General features: G+C 46.6%; 1 protein-coding gene across 1 annotated transcript; it reads right to left on the bottom strand.

Annotated features, from left to right (window-relative positions):
* Positions 1 to 460: 460 nt before the first annotated feature.
* ATP6V0C (ATPase H+ transporting V0 subunit c) lies at positions 461 to 17317 on the bottom strand. The gene is made up of 3 exons (XM_054992728.1): positions 17080 to 17317; positions 2752 to 2935; positions 461 to 1394 (listed from the first exon to the last, which is right to left on the bottom strand). Exons 1-3 carry the CDS (start codon positions 17147 to 17149, stop codon positions 1190 to 1192), a joined length of 459 nt encoding a protein of 152 aa, XP_054848703.1. The 5' UTR covers positions 17150 to 17317; the 3' UTR covers positions 461 to 1189.
* Positions 17318 to 18679: the final 1362 nt, after the last annotated feature.

Genomic DNA, 18679 nt, shown 5'->3' with positions numbered 1-18679 from the left:
GACACAGACATCTTTGATCACAGACCCCACAGCATCTGCACATCTCATGCTAGCAGCTAAATGGATTGCAATGTGTTCTTAGTGCAAGGAAAGGTGGCACGGTATAGCCCGACCTCCTCAGCTCTCGGAAGCCAAGCAGGGTCTGTACTTGGATGGGAGACCACCAAGGAAGACATTGCAGAGGAAGGTGACGACAAGCCACCTCTGCTTCTCGCTTGCTTTGAAAGCCCCAGCAGCAGGAGTCGCCGTAAGTTAGTTGTGACTTGACAGCACTTCACACACGCGCGCGCGCGCACACACACACTCTTAATAGGAGGCCTTTGGTGCTGAATGAATTTTGTGCAGCAAAACCCAGGCAATTAAAGCCTCCCCTCCTCAGCCCCTACTCCGAATTACACAAAGCCAGGGGAGTGGAAATAACATTTCATACAGTCCACACAAGACACAGCACCTTTTACAATGATGTAGTGGAGGAAATTTTATTACCTGGAAATGTATAACTGCGAAACCCAACACTGGGTGCACAACTTGGATGCCGGAGCATACATATTTTTTTTTTTTTACTACTGGGAACACAGGAGTGTCTCAGACATTTTTGCTGTTATTTGTATAAACACAAAGTCTCACACTCCAATACCAGGACACGACAGCAATCTCAAGCATCAAGTTACATCCAAGGAATTTTTTTTCTCTGCACTTAACAATTAACCCCACAGTGTATTAATCTACCTATATATGAGATTAATATATAGAGAGCATGGGAAGTTGGAAACTGTTGCTCCGTTACGTATGAACATGTCAAGTCTTATAAATAAAACATCCAGTGAAGAGAGAGAGAGAGAGAGAAAAAGTTACAATTCTAGTTCATATTTATACATAAAGTACACTAATGGCAAAATGGATGGAAAATTCACACGAGCTTCCCTCGAGCCTCTTAGGGAAGGCTTGAAGGGAGCACATCCGGATTGGTTTGGTTTTAATATCGAAGTACACACAGGACGGACGACTCACTAACATACATTGCGCATTTACAAGAGGTCAACTACCAAACTGATGACGACTGTACATGGTGTGGAGAGAGGAAGAGAGAGAGAGAGAAAGACCATTTTCATTCTGGAGCTCGGTTTTTCTTTTCCAATATTTTTCTTTTTTACACACATCATACTCTGTGGCGTTTTTTAAATTAATTTTACTTTGTGGAAAGAATAAGGGCAACGATGAGGCCATAGAGACCCAAGACTTCAGCGAAGATCAAGATCAGGATCATGCCCACGAATAGCCTGGGCTGCTGCGCTGTCCCCCGTACGCCCGCATCGCCCACGATGCCGATGGCAAAACCAGCAGCCAGACCACTGAGGCCCACGCTTAGACCAGCACCCAGCTGAAGGAAGCTCCTGTAGGGCGGAAGACAAGGCAGAGAAAAGAGTTAACAGCAGACGGGGCCCAACTGCGAAGAGGCAGCACCTCCGACAGGCCTTGGCCTAGCAGAAGAGCTGCTGCTGCATAAAAGGAAGGGTGGAAATTAAAAGAATCTCAGGCAGGATTTCCAGGGTTATGGAAGTCAGGAAAAAATTCAACTCCACAAGCGGCAGACTAGCTGGCTGTCATGGCTGGCTACATCCTTTGAGGCCGCACAAGTCACAGGCTGGCTACAACTTCTCATGAAAGTTTAAAGCCGGTTGGGTTTCAACCCATTTCAGGCTCACAGAGAAAGAGTATCTGCGCGCACTGCAGTTGAGTGTGGCTCAGGGATTGGTTTACAGACATGCTTCAAATTAAGTTATCACTGAATAATTCAGCACTTGGCCACTGCTGTGCATGTCGGATTACATATTTACGTGTTTTTGCCTTATCATATTGAAAGTTTAAGAGCATCTTGGTAGAAAAAAGCCATATGCTATCCAGGTACACAATGAACACCAAAGGCACCAGTCAGGCACATCAGAAAAGGGGATGGGGTCTGATCTTTGCCATGCTGCACGACAAACCACTTTGGACTTTTGTCTCTGAACAACAAGCTCCTCCAAATCCAAGACCACTGCTACAGTTTATACCATTGCAGCAACTAGAATTTATGTAGCCATGTGGCACCCCCAAGTCAGGCTTGTAAGGATTCCAGTTTCAAGCTGTCTTGTACAATGGATGGTATGAACTGAACATTTACTTCTGCTAAGTTTCTTCTCCAGCTCAGACTAGGGCCTGGATTCTTCCAACTACACTTCTTCTGCCTTCTGGACAGAACTACTGCCTAGAGAGACAGTGGAGGAACGGGCCACTGGGCGCAACGAGAAAAACCCGTTCCATCTTAAGCAGGGGATCTCCACCACATGACAGGTGCCCTTTTGCTAAAGTGTGGCAGGACCCATATATATTAAATTACTCAAAACAAACTCTTATAACCACATCTGTTTTACAAATTAATTACATCTTATCGGTTATAGGATGCTACTGAAAAGCATATGGTTGAATGGCACCTTGGAATTTGGTGTTCCAATACATTAAAAAAGATAGACCACCAAATTCGTTCACTCCAAAACATGGCTATCTTAAGATAGTGATTGATGGCGCACGTGGACATGCTTACACCATTCAGTTACAACTACAGATGGAAAACAACTGACCAGTAAAACTCTTCTGAAAAGACTCTGGTCTGCTTTGGACACAGAAGTGCCCGCAGCTGGGGCATGCTGCCTGGGGGAAGTACAACCGCCGCACAGTGATTGCAGATACCTACCGATCAAGAAAGCTTACTTGTATAGTGTGATCTCTACTGTGAGGGAGTTGGCAATGAGAACTGCCACTACCAGGCCATAGATTGCTATGATGCCCGCCATTACCACGGGGATGATGGACTTCATGATCAGCTCTGGCCTCATGACGGACATGGCTGCAATACCCGTCCCACTCTTTGCTGTGCCATATGCAGCTCCCAAGGCTGGAAGGAAGGAAACAGAGAGAGGCCACTGGTTATCGCACCAAGCTTGCCGGACCAGACGCCAGGATGTTCCATAGACCCAGAGATCAGAGGATCAGTACCATCTCCCCCCGTTCCCACAACACTCCAGATACACATTATGGGGCCCATGAAATTATGCAGACTGCTTAGCTTTGCATTGATCAAGAGCAGCAAGGAGACTGTGCCTTTCAGTTCCTGCAAAAGGTCTGGGAATTTTCTCCCTGCCCAGAAAACCAGCGTACAACAACACAGAGGGAAGGCCTGGCTCAGGATAAAGAGCCCCTTCGAGAGGGGCCATTTTGCCAACAGAAACCATTTTCAGGTGAAAATCTAGAACTGCCTTTTGGGAATCCCTTTCCCAGAACACCACAGACTGTAAAAAAAAAAAAAATGTAGCAGTAAAGTGAACGCTGGGGTTGAAGAGTGGCGCCATTTATGGACTCCACCAACTGCATGGGATCAGCTGCCAAGCAGGATGAATTGCTCTAGGGCACTGCAATCATGCTCCTTTGTAGTGCAAAAGGGGCCATCTCAGGGACAGTAAGCCTAGATAGCCCTGTGGTCAAAACACAAGTGCTACATGCCGTGCTTTGCTTTTTGCACGCTAATGCTTGGCAAGTATTGGCACTTCAGGGCTACAGTAAACCAGTTTATTCTCATTTGGCCCTGATGAGCAGAAACCAGCAGCTTCAGCTGAACACCGGAAGAACTGAAACCAGGCCTGCCTTACTGTGCCATGACAAAGGAATTTTGCTGCTAGACTGGCACCCCTGTGCATTCTTCTTCCTAGCGGCGGGATGCTCCCCCACAAAGGGCTGTTTCAAGTCCGGCCTCCAGCACAGACTAGACTGCAATGCTTCACCTCAGCACTTTTGAGTCAATAACCATGTAATGGAGAGCAAAGGTCTCACTCTGTTATCAGCTTGTTTATTTGTCAGCAGTTTTTACCTTCAACCTTCACCTTTATGGGAGGCCTTCCTTGGGATTGTGCTCATCTGTGAGAGTCTGTGCTTGAAGTGGCCCTTTTTGACAGACAGGCCATTTGGCCTCAACACCATAATATTGCGTTTTGTGTGGTAAAAGCTGTGCTAGGCTTTCCACAGCCATTGCAGTGAATGTGTCCTACTTTGTCTGGAGACCTGCTTCTCCACAGATGATTTCATAGATGAATGAAGAGTGGGTACAGCATCCAAGTTTCGCTTCGCATTTTTGGAAGGGCACACCAATGTCATGCCACAGTAACCAAAGGGCATCCCAGCATAACACACCATCATGCAGAGTATAGGTGGCCCTCATTTTCAGTCAAGCCCAAACCCTGAAGAGCAGAGCCCATTCATTTCCTATTGGGGGAAGTATGATTTATACAGGCAGAAAATTGGTGCCACCAATAAAAAACAAAAGGACTTCCATTACAGCCCTCTGGTCCTATCATTTAGCAGTCCAGCCCACAGAATGAGAGGCATACTTCCTCCACGTGCTCCCTTTCTACTTATACAACATGTGGAATTCTGAGGGGGAAGCAACTCACTTTACATCCCCCCCACTGGCCACACTGCTCTTAGATCTCGTTTGCTAGCTACAGCCATGACCATCTGGCCAGGCTTACCCAAGAAGCCCATGTCTCCATTTACAGTCAATCCCATAAGTGAACAGGAGCACCACTTCATTTACACGTCCTGCTTTTCTTCCATCACTGGAGTCCAGGTAGATTCCAAAGAGGCTTCCCAGCCAAGCGCACTAACCAGACCCCCCCACCCCCACCAGACCATAACCAGACTGCTGCAGCCATCTGCTTTCAAAAGCCCCGTAATACCTACCCTGAAGATCAGCTAGATATATCGTCCATGGCACCAACCTCCAAATAAGAACAGTAAGTCTGGGTATGCAGCATGCCCTACTCTACTGGCAGCTACTGCACCCCAAGAACACCATGAAGAAAATGGCACCCTGGTTTGTCAGAAACCATGAGTGGCATGTGCAACCTAATTTTAATGATGAGAGCAACAGTCAAGCCACAACTTTATGGGCAATGCACATATGGGCAACAGAACACGAAGTATAGCAAATGCTGTTAGCTCCTACAACAAAGTGGGGTTGTGCACTGGCTGTAAGGTTTAGCTAGCTGTGACTAAAAGTCACGGGAGAGCCTGTTTTTAAGTCTGCCAGCTGCCCCAAACCCAGTCAAATATGTCTAGCAGACCCACAGAGGGAGGGCAGAAGAGTCTCTGGTGCTCATCAGCCTGCCCCCCAATAAAAGTAGGAGAGTTTTACTACTTGAGAAGAATGTTCTGATTAGTGGCAAAGATGTGACACATGCAGGGGGCTCAGTGTACATTCATGCCAGGTCACTGGCTGGACAGAGGTTTTGAGGCTATCCATTGTTTATGGGAGCAAAACTAAACTAGGAACTATAGAATTTCTCGTGGTAGGAAAAATATATAGCAGCCTAAGGGGGATGAAGCAGGGCTTTTAAAAGAAGGCACGCTAAAGTCAAAGTTGATTTGTCTTTCAGCCCATTTTGAGTTCTGTTGCTTTGGAGAAAAACAGGGGGAGCTAAACAGATACCCTGCAACCTCAATGCAACAGAAGCGTTTTATAGAACCCCCCGTCAAAATGGTTGGACTGAAAATGGGAACGATGCACTCTTAATGCCTGGCCTAAAAAAATGAAGTATATTACGGGCTTGCTATTAGGACTGATCTGTGCCCACACACATGGGGGCAGAATCCATCACCATCTTATCAGGGTTCAGGATGAATTTTCATGGATCTAGCAGTTGAACTTCCAATGCCTACGGCCAATTACTTTTGTCAGTCCCAGACCCCAGAATCAAGGCAAACCACAGATAAGCTTCAAACTGTAGTACCACCTCTTTATGTTTCCATTTTTGTTTGCTTACCACCAGGGTGGATTTGATTTAAATCAAACTGATTTAACAATTTAAATCACTAGTCATTAAGGCTTGATTTAAATCATAGTTTTCTACATAAAGACTAATTCTTGCTGGTATAACTTTAATATGCAAGTAGATGCCTGCCTTACCGATAGGTAAAGGAACTTCATTAAAGTATTCCCAAACTGGGTCTCTTTTACGGCCTGCTGCCATTATAGGTTTTTTCCTCCAAGGAAAGAATGTGATAAACCTCAGGTCATACACACAAAAGATCCAAAGACTTGTGCAGTATTGTGCTCAAAAAGTTTCACTTTCATTTTGTACTACTTGCCCCTCCCTCCTCACACTTAGTTTCTTCTTGTGCAGATCTATTCCACTCCAAACAATCAGAAAAATATTGTTTCTATTCACTGAACTTCTTGAAACTTAGCACTGGAGGGGTTGATTCTGTCTTCATAGGTTTGTAGAACAATAGGATTAAGGTCTTTTTCTCAACTCTGTTCATGTTATAACATTTTTGCTGTGAAGAAGAGTCATGTGATCTCTGCTGAGCTGACACAAATTCAGTTTTGAGAACTGCAAAACCAAGCATCTGTGATAATATCTTGTAGGCAGAGAAACTGCCCAATAATCTTACAAAAACCTCTGGACAAGCATGACATTGCGAATGGATTAATGGAATTTATTTACCAAAAAAATTAAACATATACAGCCTTATTCTATATAATTAAAAACTGATCTTTATTTCATGATGGAATAACCTTTGGATGGTAATATATTTTCCTCAAAAAGCATTTATTTAAAAAAATCTGATTTAAATAAAAAAAATCTGATTTTTTAAAAAAAACATTGATTTTTATCCACCCTGCTTACCACCCAAAAACACTTCCTATTTTATGTACAGAGCTGTGTTTCTGCAGGAACATTATCCTGCCTTTCTCCCAAGTGGGGACCCAAAGTGACTGGCTTACATTCTTCTCTTCTCCATTTTACCCCAATAACCTGGGGCCGGGGGGGGGGGGGGAGGAGTTAGGCTGAGTGCACAACTGGTCACCAAGATGCTAATCCAGCACTCTAACTGCTATACACATGGCCAGGATCCAAGCATTTACTTTAAGAATATCCCGAGGGTTTCCCACTAGAAGTTTCTGAACCACTGCAGTAAAGCTTGAGTTTAAGAGCAAAGGATCCAGGCGTTTCTTGAATGTGAAGTACGCAACTCCATCCAAGTCGCACTGCCTTCTTGGGTAAACGTAGTGCACACAGTAGAAGCAGAAAGCATTTAAGGCAAACTCCCTTCTGCAGCATCTCAAAAGCAACCCTATTTGAGGCAAACGGCAATTAACAAGCAGGCACTGTTTTGACAATCAGGCAATTTTCTTATGCAATCCCAACTTAAGCCGTGATGCCAATAGGAAGAACAAGATCTAATTTTCAGTGCTGCCACCAGCGTTACAGCCCAAATGTGGGAAATGGTTCTCGATGGAGACAAGCCGGGGCACATTTTGAGCCCAGCAATGCTACGCAGTTCATGAAGCGACTGGATTGCTTTGCAGAGTTCTGTCAGGCCTGGAGAGGAAAAGGTGGTGCTGTGAGCAATGCCACAAGTCAGAATGATCTTGGGAAAGCCTCAAGCTTCAGTTCAAACCCAGGCCCATGGTTAAGCGGGGATGGGAATCAGGGCAGCAGCCCTGCAACCAGAAAGGCCTTCAGCCAAGCTGTTCACAGTTACTGATGCAAGCCATCTTGCGCAAAAAAGCTGTCTGCAGATCTAGGAAGCTCTTTCAATGACTAACCTAACAGACAAAGGCATTTCAAGAGGAAGAGCAAAATGGCTGCAAACAGCAGGCACGCTCCTCTCCCGGAAGCACCGCTGCTTCTGCAGTCAGTCTTAAGCGCTGAAAGGGCTTAAGCTTTACCAAGCCCCATGTTTCCCTAGAATTGTAGGCATTCCACAATGCTTTTATACACAAGGATATTAAAACTCCCCAATGTAACCTGAGTTACTTGCACTAACCTCCTCCTAACAAGCTCACTACATCGCTGGAGTCAGAGGCCTTAGCTGCTCACTGTGCCACTGAAGCTGGACATCTGGCACAACAGACAGTGCTACAGTCTCAAGTTATTTGCCTTTGGATGGGCAAAGCCAGTCAACATGAGACCGGCTTATGCATTTGCAATTTAAAGAGAGACATCACCTTCTAATGTTGTTCTGGTTACCTCTTGAATGCTGGGAATTTGCACACCAGGATTTTACAAGTCAGCATCAAGCAACCAATATTTATCCTCTGCATTTCGTCCTCAGGCCCGCTGAACAGGATTTCACACAACCAGCACGGCAATGTCCCTCCACAGATGGAGACGGTAAACTCTATGAAAAACTGGGGTACGCGTTGCAGGGTTCCTGCTCCTGTTCAGTAAATTTAACAGATCGTGACACCAAGTCACGATACCATTTTCTTAGCATACCCATGTCTGCTATTACAAGGTATTTACAACAATGGGAGGGGAGAGGGAAGAGATTTTGAACGCCTGTTCCAATTCATGCCAACTAGACCCGAGACAAGATCTAGCACCAAAGTGCTTATTTTTTCATATGGAAAGTGTTCCAGTAACTCTAGGCTTGATGGTCACTTGAACAATTTCTCTTTGGGTGCTTTAAGAGCCCAAGACACATTCCTGAGTCTTTACAAGCTTTTGTGCAGGAATACCTATTTTAAAGATACTATGTGAACACCTGGAACTTCACAGGTTTAATGAAGTCGTTCAGCTATCCCATCCTGGTTCTCCACTTCAGCAGGCTAAAAATGTACGGCAGGTCTCTGACTGCAGGGCTAGTCACTACCGACAACTCTCACTGCCTGTCTGAGAAAGAATCCCCTTTCATCAGCCATGCTACCCAATCCTCAGGTTGCTGGCCACGGTTGCTCGAGGAGGCAGAGGCCTGCTATAACAAATATAACAAGAAACACTGCACATCAGTCCCATTTAAGAGGCAGAATAAGCACAGGTGCAACAGAAGCATTTGGTTATCAGGTTCTGATTTTTGTCCTTTAGAAGTTGTTGCCAAGCAGGATTTGGAAAGCAAACAATTATTATTATTATCTTATTCAATTTTTAGCCCACCCTCCCCATGAACAGGCTCAGGGTGGGTTACATCAGACATAACCACAATCTAAAATCGCAATAAAATCAGGTAGTCATAATACACATAAAATGTACTGCTCGCAATCCTCAAGACGGCTGGGTCCTCATCCTTAATATCCCCGTTAATAACACACACGGGGGAAGGAAGGGAAAGGAAGGAGGGGGCAACATTCAAGTCAGATTGATTCGTATGGAGGGCCAAGATGATAACGTAGCCCCCTCCCAACAGGAGACTGGTAGGGAGGGTCCCCAGATAGCACAGAATGGCCTCAACCATAGGTCTGGCAGATTGTCTGTCTTACAGGCCCGCCGAAAAGACTGAAGATATTGGCAGGCCCAAGCGCCCACAGAGAGTTCCACCAGGTTGGAGCCAGGACTGAAAAGGCCCTGACTCCGATCGAGGCCAATCGAGCCTCCCTGGGGTTGGGGACCACCAGTAATTGTTATCAGCAGATCTAAGTGCCCTTCGGGGTACATATGGCAAGAGACTGTATTATATAGGTTGCTCACTAGTCATGTCTGATTCATTCTTCTTTGGACACCCCGTAATGGTGCTCACTTTGGTCACCCATTTAGAAGACACAGTGAGGTGTCCAGTCGTTCTCCAGATTCGTACGGGAAGTACCAGTGATTGACACCCAGCCAGAATGCTTTCCTTCAGCCACAGTCAAAACGAGGAAGCCAACTCCAGTATGAATGAGGTACAACCTTTGCGGTTGATTACTGCAGCAGGGTTCAGCAAGGTCGGCTATCCCCTCGAGGAAGAGGAGCCATGCTCTACAGTGACAGAATGACTGCAGAGCTCTGCCTGGATTCTTCTAGGGAAAGGAAGTCAGAAATTATTTTCTTCTCCAAGGCCAAGAATCAGGTGGCACGTTTTAAGACTGAAAAGCTTATGAAAAGCCCGGTCAGCTAAAAGGGATACAAACTATCCGGTATACCTGAATTTTTATCAAGTTTACCAGGTTTTACCCAGACAAAGCCTCGGCTGGATACATTTTGCTGGAGCAGTTTTCTATCTCCCAACGCTGCTTTCCTAACATTCCGACCCAAGCAGCTTGCTATTCTGAAGCAGCCTTCCAGACACAATTGAAGACCAGTCTCTACGGCTGCTAATCTCAGCTGGCCGTTTAAGTCAAGAGTGTTTTTGCATTACTCTAGTTGTGGGGAATTACTTCTCTAGATAGCAAGGAGCCTTCAAGGGTTCATGCAATGCCTGCTGCTGAGTCAGATTCTTGGTCTATCAAGGTCAGCATCGTCTACTCTGACTGGCAGCAGCTCTCCAGGGTCTGCCTCCTCCTTGACCCCTTTGAACTGGAGATACTGGGGGCTGAACCTGGCTTTCCATGTTCAAAGTAAAAACTCACATGTCCACCTTTTAGCTTAACACCACTGAGTAAGCAGTGACAGCAAACGACCCATTCAGGTCTTTTCTAGTACCTTTAGTATAGTGCTGCCATATGCCTGCTGTACATAATTCATAGTTTTAAAATCTCAGGAGCATTTGCATCCAGCTACTTCTTAACCATCACAGTGGAAACCATCTAAGCTGCAGGAGCTCAAGGCCTTCCCCAAAGGTCAATGCACCATCAGTGAGCCTGATACAAACTAGAAAGACTTTGCCTCCTGGTGGTGCTTGCTCTTATTTGACTGCAGGTAAAACCTTGTGCAAGAATTCCCAGGAGTACAAAGCATTTTGCCCGCCATTTATATATATAGCTTCTCAATTTTTTGCTAGCTAGCAAAAAGCAGGTGCTCATTTAACACTGTTTTCCTATCAGGACAGAGTATGTATATCAGAGATTTTTCAATGCAGGAATCAGTCTGGGGAGACAAAAAATCCTGATCCACCAAGGAGACCACCAGCTGACCTTGAAGTAGTCACCCTTCAGCCTCATAATTGGTGGTTGCAAAGATAAAGCGAATGGAGGGGAGAGCCCTGTGTTAGATACCCGGCCTTCTAAACAAGAAGACTGTTGGGATTTGTATTCCAATTCTAACATATAGTACAAGCTTGTGAAGAGTCATTCAGATGGCTGTCTGGGGCAAGTAAGCTTTTCCGTAAGAACTTTAAATTGGAGACAGAAATGATCTTCAGCCTTTACAGATACTAATGCTAACATGTCAGCCAGGGGTGAATGCTGAAATGTTTCCTGCCAATTCCTATGGTGAATGCACGTTTCTGGCAAGACAACGCTGCATACTTTGACTAGGCTTTTCTTCCACGAGCCCATGCTAGAACTATTTGAAAAAAAGACAAGCGATTTGACAACACACTCCTTGACAACTTAGGCGCAGCTGGTGGTCTATGCACACAGGAAACTCCACAACTGCATTTCACTGGCAGTCCATCTAGTCACTGCTCATCTGCTGGAGCAATCTCAAAGTGCTGAGACCCATTCAACAAAGCTACAAGACCGTCTCAATGGCTGCTTCGGCACAGCAGGCATCGAGTCTACTTGATTATCTCCTCAATATTCTTTACACAGAATGCAGTTTTGACATGACTGTAAGTCATATTGGTGCTTCTGACTGCCTAGATACTAGCTCTTCAGCAACCGCTAACTCGGATTATCCGGCAGCAAGCAAACTTCAGAATGCTGAGTTGCAGCTTTAAGCACAGTGTGTCAATCAAACTTGGTACATCCATACACATTCAGGAAATAAAACCCATTAAAATTCTAAGCACAGAAACCTGATCTTGCCAGAAATTTGGGATAGTGGACCAAACCAACGTTCAGCCAGCTTCTACTTGTTTTCAGAGGAATCTGACCAGCTAGCCACAAGGCCTTTGCTCCTGAACTTCCCAAACTAGCAGAGAAATCCTAAGCAGAGTCACTCCAGGCTAAGCCCATAGGATTTCACTGTTGGTTACTCAAAGTGGACCATCTGAACTAGGTACCCTGCACATTTTGGAGGGCACTGTTTACAACTCAAACACTCTGCAAACTGGATTTATTTTGCAAACAGACACCACTATCTTACGTTATGGTATTCTGAAGAAAAGTGGCAAGTGCTTGTTTGAATGGATAGCCAGACTGAATTATACAGGGTTTGTGTAACAGTGTGCCATTTCACCAATAATACAGGTGAATAGATTAGACAGACATGGGAGCAGTACAGTGCATTACTAGACATCGGGTCAATTCATTTCCTTTTGGCCCAATACCCGCATCAGTCAGCTTACACGGGAAGATTACTCACCATTCATAAGCATCTGACAGCCACCCATACAATTTATCCAGTGGAACCAGGTGGAAAAAAATTACAGAGCCAATCTGTGGTTACTGGAATTCACCAGGCATTACTAAAAACAGCTTGTAAACTTGAAGGTCACAGTGATCCTCGCATTGGAGGCATGTACTGGCCACCACAAGGATGGCTGGACAGGACCAGTACGAGTCCTACTACCTGTTTACCATCATCAGAAGATGAGGAGCAAGGCTGAGATAAGGTGTTTATACAACAATGTTCCAACATCTAGCCAGCCAGCACTGAGCCAGGCTTGATCCTGTTGGTAACAAAGCACAGGAACCGAGGTGGCACACCTTAAGGCAGAAAGCTACACAAAGCAGTGCTTGAAGACTGGCGCGACCGCATTAAGGCATTAATCTCAAGGCATTGTGAACACCTGGTTCGGGATGGCTGCCTCTGACAAGCCAGCTCCCTGCCTCTTACTCTGAGGAGGATTAGCATTTAAATGTCACTTTGTGCAGAGTGAAGGAATCCCAGTTTGGGAGCCCTAATATTGCCCGGGTGTGGCAGACAGCATATCCCTCAAGAGCTGTAAACCGACACTGCAGGCAACACACACAGTGGAGCAGAGAATTCTCAATGTACTTTATAGATGCACACAACACTTTCATTTGGTAGGATGAGCATGGTTCTTCCCTACCATTTGCCCATGGCAACAGGACACACAGCTGCCCAGATGTTTGACCCTGGCTAGCTAGCAACATGCTCTGATCTACAAGAACTATTCCCCCTTCAAAAAGCAACTATAGCAATCCCATCTTATTGGACTACTTCAAGCAGGGAGCAATGCACAACAGTACTTCAAACTGGAGCATAACCAACCACCTTAGATGTTGTGTCGTGTGTTTGCAGTTCTGTTGGAGAATATAATGGGGATGTTTTTGAATCAGTGATTCAGATTTTTACAAACCTCCCCACATCTAAAGATGCCAAAGACACTGGCAGGACAGCTGAAAAATCTATCAAGAAGGATTCTGAAGCACATTCTGAGGGCACCAACCAGACTTAGAGAGCACAGCTGTCAGCACATAAGCCAACAATAGACTTAACACTCCTCTACAGCTGCAGATTATAGGCAAAACAGTAATGGCAGACAAGGTTTCAGGAAGATGGCTTCCTTGCTATTATCTAACCTGCTCTTCAAAGACAAGGCTTTCCCATGAACCCTGTTTTGAAAGCTTTCATTTCCCTTACACAGTTGTCCGAACCTCGCTGAATCCACAACTCTTGAGGGCAAGGAGTGATCACGTTTTCCTTCCTACTGCCCCCGTCCTATCCTCTTTTTAGAGGCACAAGAAGGCAACAGGAGTATTACTAAGAGGTTGAGAGGGAAAGCACCAGCATGGAACAAAGGCAGATGCTGTGCTCACGTTGGGCCAGAAAACGAGGGGGACCCACCATCGTTCCACACCAGCACTGGCACTCACTCTGATGCCTACAATCTGCTCCCACCTCATGTAGGGGCCCACAGGAGCAAACCCAGTTACCATATGAATGACTGCTCAGAAAGCCAGTAAAGGATTTTAATGCAGCCACAAAGCACTAGTAGATAGCTGCTGAGCTTATTTTGGAATTTACACTTTAGGCCTGCCATGGCTTCTCTTCGAGTAGATAGACACCCTCATCTTTTCTGATACTGAAGTCAGTGGCTGGGCAGAGGCATCTTGGAAACAGTACCGATACCTTGCATCATTTAGATAAGGAATAGCAAATAAGACCTCAAAGCAGTCTGCCTTAACACCCCGTCACCCAATCCTTATCTACTTGCAAGTTCTGCTAAATGCAATGGAACTTATCCCCAAGACATATTTGGAGATGCAGCTTTAATACAAACAATGGCAAGTTACATGTGCTGGTGCATCAATAGTTGTGCCATATAATTACTTCTCAAATAGAAGTAATTCTAGTAAGCAACTCTCAATAAGAGGCATTTTTGCAAGAATGCCTGGTTACTTCAATAGTCATCGTACTCATTAGATTATCCTTTGGAAAACTATTTTCTGCAGTCAACTAAGCTTCTCTGTCTTAAAAACCTTGCAGATATAATTGTAATTATAAATCTATACACTCTTTGGCTCTTGAGCACAGCCACTGTAATGGGATTCATGCAGCAATTGTCAAACTGGGTTTAGAGCCACAGGATGTCGTTCAGCAACTCAAAAACCATAAATGTAGACGTCACTGCCAGTGCCACAGACACTCGCGAAAAAGAACAGGCTGTACTGGGTACTGTGTCACGTCTAGTTTCATCTGAAGCTCTTATTCACTAAGAAGCCAATGCAAAAATCACAACTCTGCCATACAATATGGTACTTTCTGGACAAGCATTGCATAGCCCAATTCACCTTTCACAAATTTGCTATAGTTTAATGGAACACGATGTCAGTTTAACAAGCTGTCACTGGCTTGCTAAGCCCACCCAGAAAAGCAAAGACGCTCTTCTTCCCATGATCACCTCCACCTTTTGGCAGGTGGGTGACTTCACTTAGCTTTGAACACGCACACACACATACACACAAATTATTTGGGAGAAACAGGTGTGTCACAGTGCCATCCTATGTAGAATGACTCCAGCTCAAGCCTCTCTGTTTCAATGAATTACATTGCACCCTGTTGCAAGAAGCACAAATCTAAGCAGATTTTAGTCCAGAATAAGCTTTTGAAACCCAAGGCCCACTATGGCCAATTGAAGGGGGCTGCAGCTCAGAGATTTGTGCTGGAATAAAATCCTGTTCACCTTTTGATTCAGAAGGCCCCTATTTTGCTACAGAACAAACCTGATGTCTTAAAACAAGGCCATGCAAGAATAAAGCCGAGGTGCCGGGGTGGGTGGGTGGGGTGTTCCATCAGTGGACAGCACAGTCAAGCAGACAAGCACCAACTAGGCATGCAGATAGACATTCCAGGCTCTTAGACCGGAAAGCAAAACTGTACAGCATAACCTCGTGCTTCAGTTGAAGCAACCAGGATGGCATGCAGGAGGAAAAGCAGAACAGGTTGAAAAATGTCTTCCTCCCCGCCCCCCTTCCAGTCACATTGTCAGCCAGGGGCTTCTCCACCAGCTGACTCCCATATGACGTCACCTTCGCTCCCCCCCCCCACCTTCCCAAGGCTTGCAAGCATCCTGGCATCCTCCTTTCTCCATCATCTCTGTCCCCAACTGGCAATCCCAATATCCCGGATGAGCCAGCTGGTAGCTGCCTGACGGAAAAAAACCGAAGAGCATTGGGAACGGGGGGGGGGGGGGGGGAGAGAATGCAGCAAGGGAAGTGACGAGCACGGCAGCAGTGTGTCCCGCCCCAGCTGGCCTGGAATTTTGCCCCTGCTGCCCTGTCTCTCCCTTCCAGCCAGGCAGGAATCACCTCAACAGTCATTAGGAGGAGGGAAAAGGGATAGCCATTGAAATCAAGCCTCTGAATGAGAAGCCCAGCCCTTCAAACCGGGGCAGGCTGGAATGAGGAAGATGCACTAGGTAGAAAAAAGCAGAGAGCAAAGGGTGGCATTTTAAACGAAAATTAATCATCTCAAAAGAGCTGATGATCCTAGAAATAGTTCCCAGAAAAAGTACCTTTTCCTCCATCTACAGGGAAGGAGACACAAGGACACCAAATCCCTACGCTTCCCCATTAACCCTTGTCTAAGTAACCCCTTGCTTTACAAAGGGTGTCCAGGAAGGAGAAAAATGAATTAGAACCTTGTGGCATCTTAAAGACAAGGAAAAAAATAATGCAAAGTTAAGGTTTGGATTATCAAGACCCAGTTCTTTAGATGCCAGGAGCTAAATTATATTGAAGGGTGGGGTGAGCAAGATAAAGGTATTGTACAATTCGACTTCCCTGTAGGGTGGGGATTCAGGAGGAGGAAGAAGCTACATGGGAGACAGGCACAGCACGCCAAGCTTGCTATCTTTCTCCCCACCACCACTACCTTAGTCTACACCTTCCTGCTCTCGACTCCAACGCAAATAAGGGCAGAGAACATGGATTCCCCAGCATTGCTCAATCAAGAAAAAGGGAAAGGCCGAGGCAGCCTCCGCAAAGCAAGGAGACACACAATACAAGTCAGGAGTCAGAGAGCTCCATTAAACGGAGAAAGGCAATGCCCTCGGCAGGGCACAAAGGGTTGGCCAAGGCCAGGCGCTGTTACTTCATCCCTCCTCTGGCTCTTCTCTTCCTCCAATGCCATGCAATGCAATCTCCCCCCTGTGCAAAGGAGGGAGGGAAGGCGATGAAGAGTGAAGTCCCCACTGCTGCAGAGCCACCCATGCAGCGTGTCTCCTCCGAGGCCACCACGTACACCCCGGTCAGGGGACATAAAGCTGCAAAAAAAAAAAAAAAAAACCACCACCCCGTAGAGGAGAAAAATCCAGATGTTCACACCTGGAAGCCTACGATCATCCCAGCAGCGAACCAAGGCCCTGGCATAGCAAAAGCCTCCCCCCGTCATTTTACTACCCCAAAAATGAGCACAAGGGCACAAACCGTACAAGCCCCCCCCCCGCAGTTACCTAAGGCCTCCATAAAACCTTTCCTGCCCGCGTTCCCCAATGCCATTTCCCTCTCCTCTAAGGACTGGGAAGGGTCCCTAGCCTTAGGAACAAAGCACAGGCGCCAGGCAGAAAAGACCCCCCTACCCAATTCCCCAAGGCCCTTGCATGGCTTCTCCACCTCCCCCCCCCCAGGGCATTCGCTCCCCCCACCAATGCGCCCGGGGTTAGAGAAGCCAGAACCCCTTATGCACCTCAGGCCTTTGCTCAGGCCTCCCGCCCCCCACCCCGAGGCCTTCAGCCCCCCGCCCGCTGCCCCTGGCCAGCCCCCTCATGCCTCACCGCTGAAGACCATGGCAGCCGAGGCGCCCATGACGGCGAAGAAGGAGGCGTAGTCCGGAGAAGAGGACATGGCTGAGCCGGGCGAGGGAGAAGGAAAGGGAGGGGAGGAAAGGGCGGCGGCGACGCTACCGAGAGAGGCGCTGGGAGAAGGACGGGCAGCCGCTTCTCGCCCCCACCCGCCTCCTGCTGCGGCGAAGCGGCCCGGGGAGCGCTCTGCAAAGAAAAATGGCGGCGGCGGCGCCTGCTTCAGGGGCTGTCACTCTACGTGGGCAATGGTGTTTCGTCGCGAGGGGAAGGGGGCTCGTGAAGCGGCGGCGGCGCGGCCGGTCTCCCGCTGGGTCCCTCCTCCTCCTCTGCCGGTGGCTGCCGCTCCGCCTCTGCCCCCGCGGCTCGCTCTAAATACCCAGCCACCGCAGGACAAAATGGCGGCCGCCCCGAGGTCACGTGCCCCGCTCCGCCTCTCCCTCCGTGTTCCGAGCCGGGATGTACCAACTCTAAAGAAGGGGGACTGAAGGCAAGCGCTTTTTTTGGTTTAAACAGGTCGAGAAATACGCACACAAAGGTTTCACTTCATTCGGAATATGAGCTTATTTTTTTAACCGTTTCCCTCTGTGTTTAATGCCACTAGTCTTTTTTTAACCGCCCCCCCCCCCACATGCTAACATGGTTTAGACCACTCGGGGCTTCTCGGCTTCCTCCGGGGCTTTTCTCCCCTCCTCAGGTGAACGTGAGTCAGCGTTCATTAGCATACGGGGCGTGGCCGCCCTAATCCAACCTACTTTTTATTCCCAGGCTTGGATGGACCGGGGTAGTTAAGAGAGAGAGAGCTCTCCCTCCCTGCCCCCCTCCCCAGTGGTGGTTTCGTTCTTGGAAATATTACCAGTTTTTCAGGTTAGCAGGGAAGCAAGAGTGGAGGGAGACCAGAAAGAAATGCGGCTCCCACAGTGTAATTAATTGGCAATAGATTCAAGGCAGGCCACCCCAATTCTTCTCATAATGGATCTATGGAACTCATTGTAACAAGATGTAGCAATGACCACTGGCTTTAAAAACAGATTAGACAAACTCTGGGAAGATAATACCGACTACTGATGAAGGTTAAAAGAGAAAGGCCAAAGCAGCATTACAGCTGAACATCAAGAAGACAAAAGTAATGACTACTGAGGAATTACACAATTTCAAAATTGACAATGAGGAAACTGAAATTGTTCAAGATTTCCTATTCCTTGGTTCAATCATCAACCAAAAGGCAGACTGCAATGAAGAAATAAGAAGAAGATTGAGGCTTGGAAGAGCAGCTGTGAGGGAGCTAGAGAAGATCCTTAAAGATAAAGAACTCTCTCTGGGAACCAAGATAATCCAAACTATGGTATTCCCCATTACTATATACGGATGTGAAAGTCAGATGGTGAAGAAAGCTGATAGGAAGAAAATTGATTCATTTGAAATGTGGTGCTGGACTACCCACAAATAAGTGGATACTAGATCAAATCTAACCTGAATTCTCCCTAGAAGCTAGAATGAGAAAACTGAGGTTATTGTACTTTGGTCACATCATGAGAAGACAAGATTCTCTGGAAAAGTCAGTAATGCTAGGAAA

This window comes from Eublepharis macularius, chromosome 12, assembly GCF_028583425.1.
Source record: "Eublepharis macularius isolate TG4126 chromosome 12, MPM_Emac_v1.0, whole genome shotgun sequence".
Lineage (NCBI taxonomy): Eukaryota > Metazoa > Chordata > Lepidosauria > Squamata > Eublepharidae > Eublepharis > Eublepharis macularius.
The sequence above is the reverse complement of the archived record's forward strand: the minus strand, read 5'-3'. Positions and strand labels throughout refer to the sequence as shown.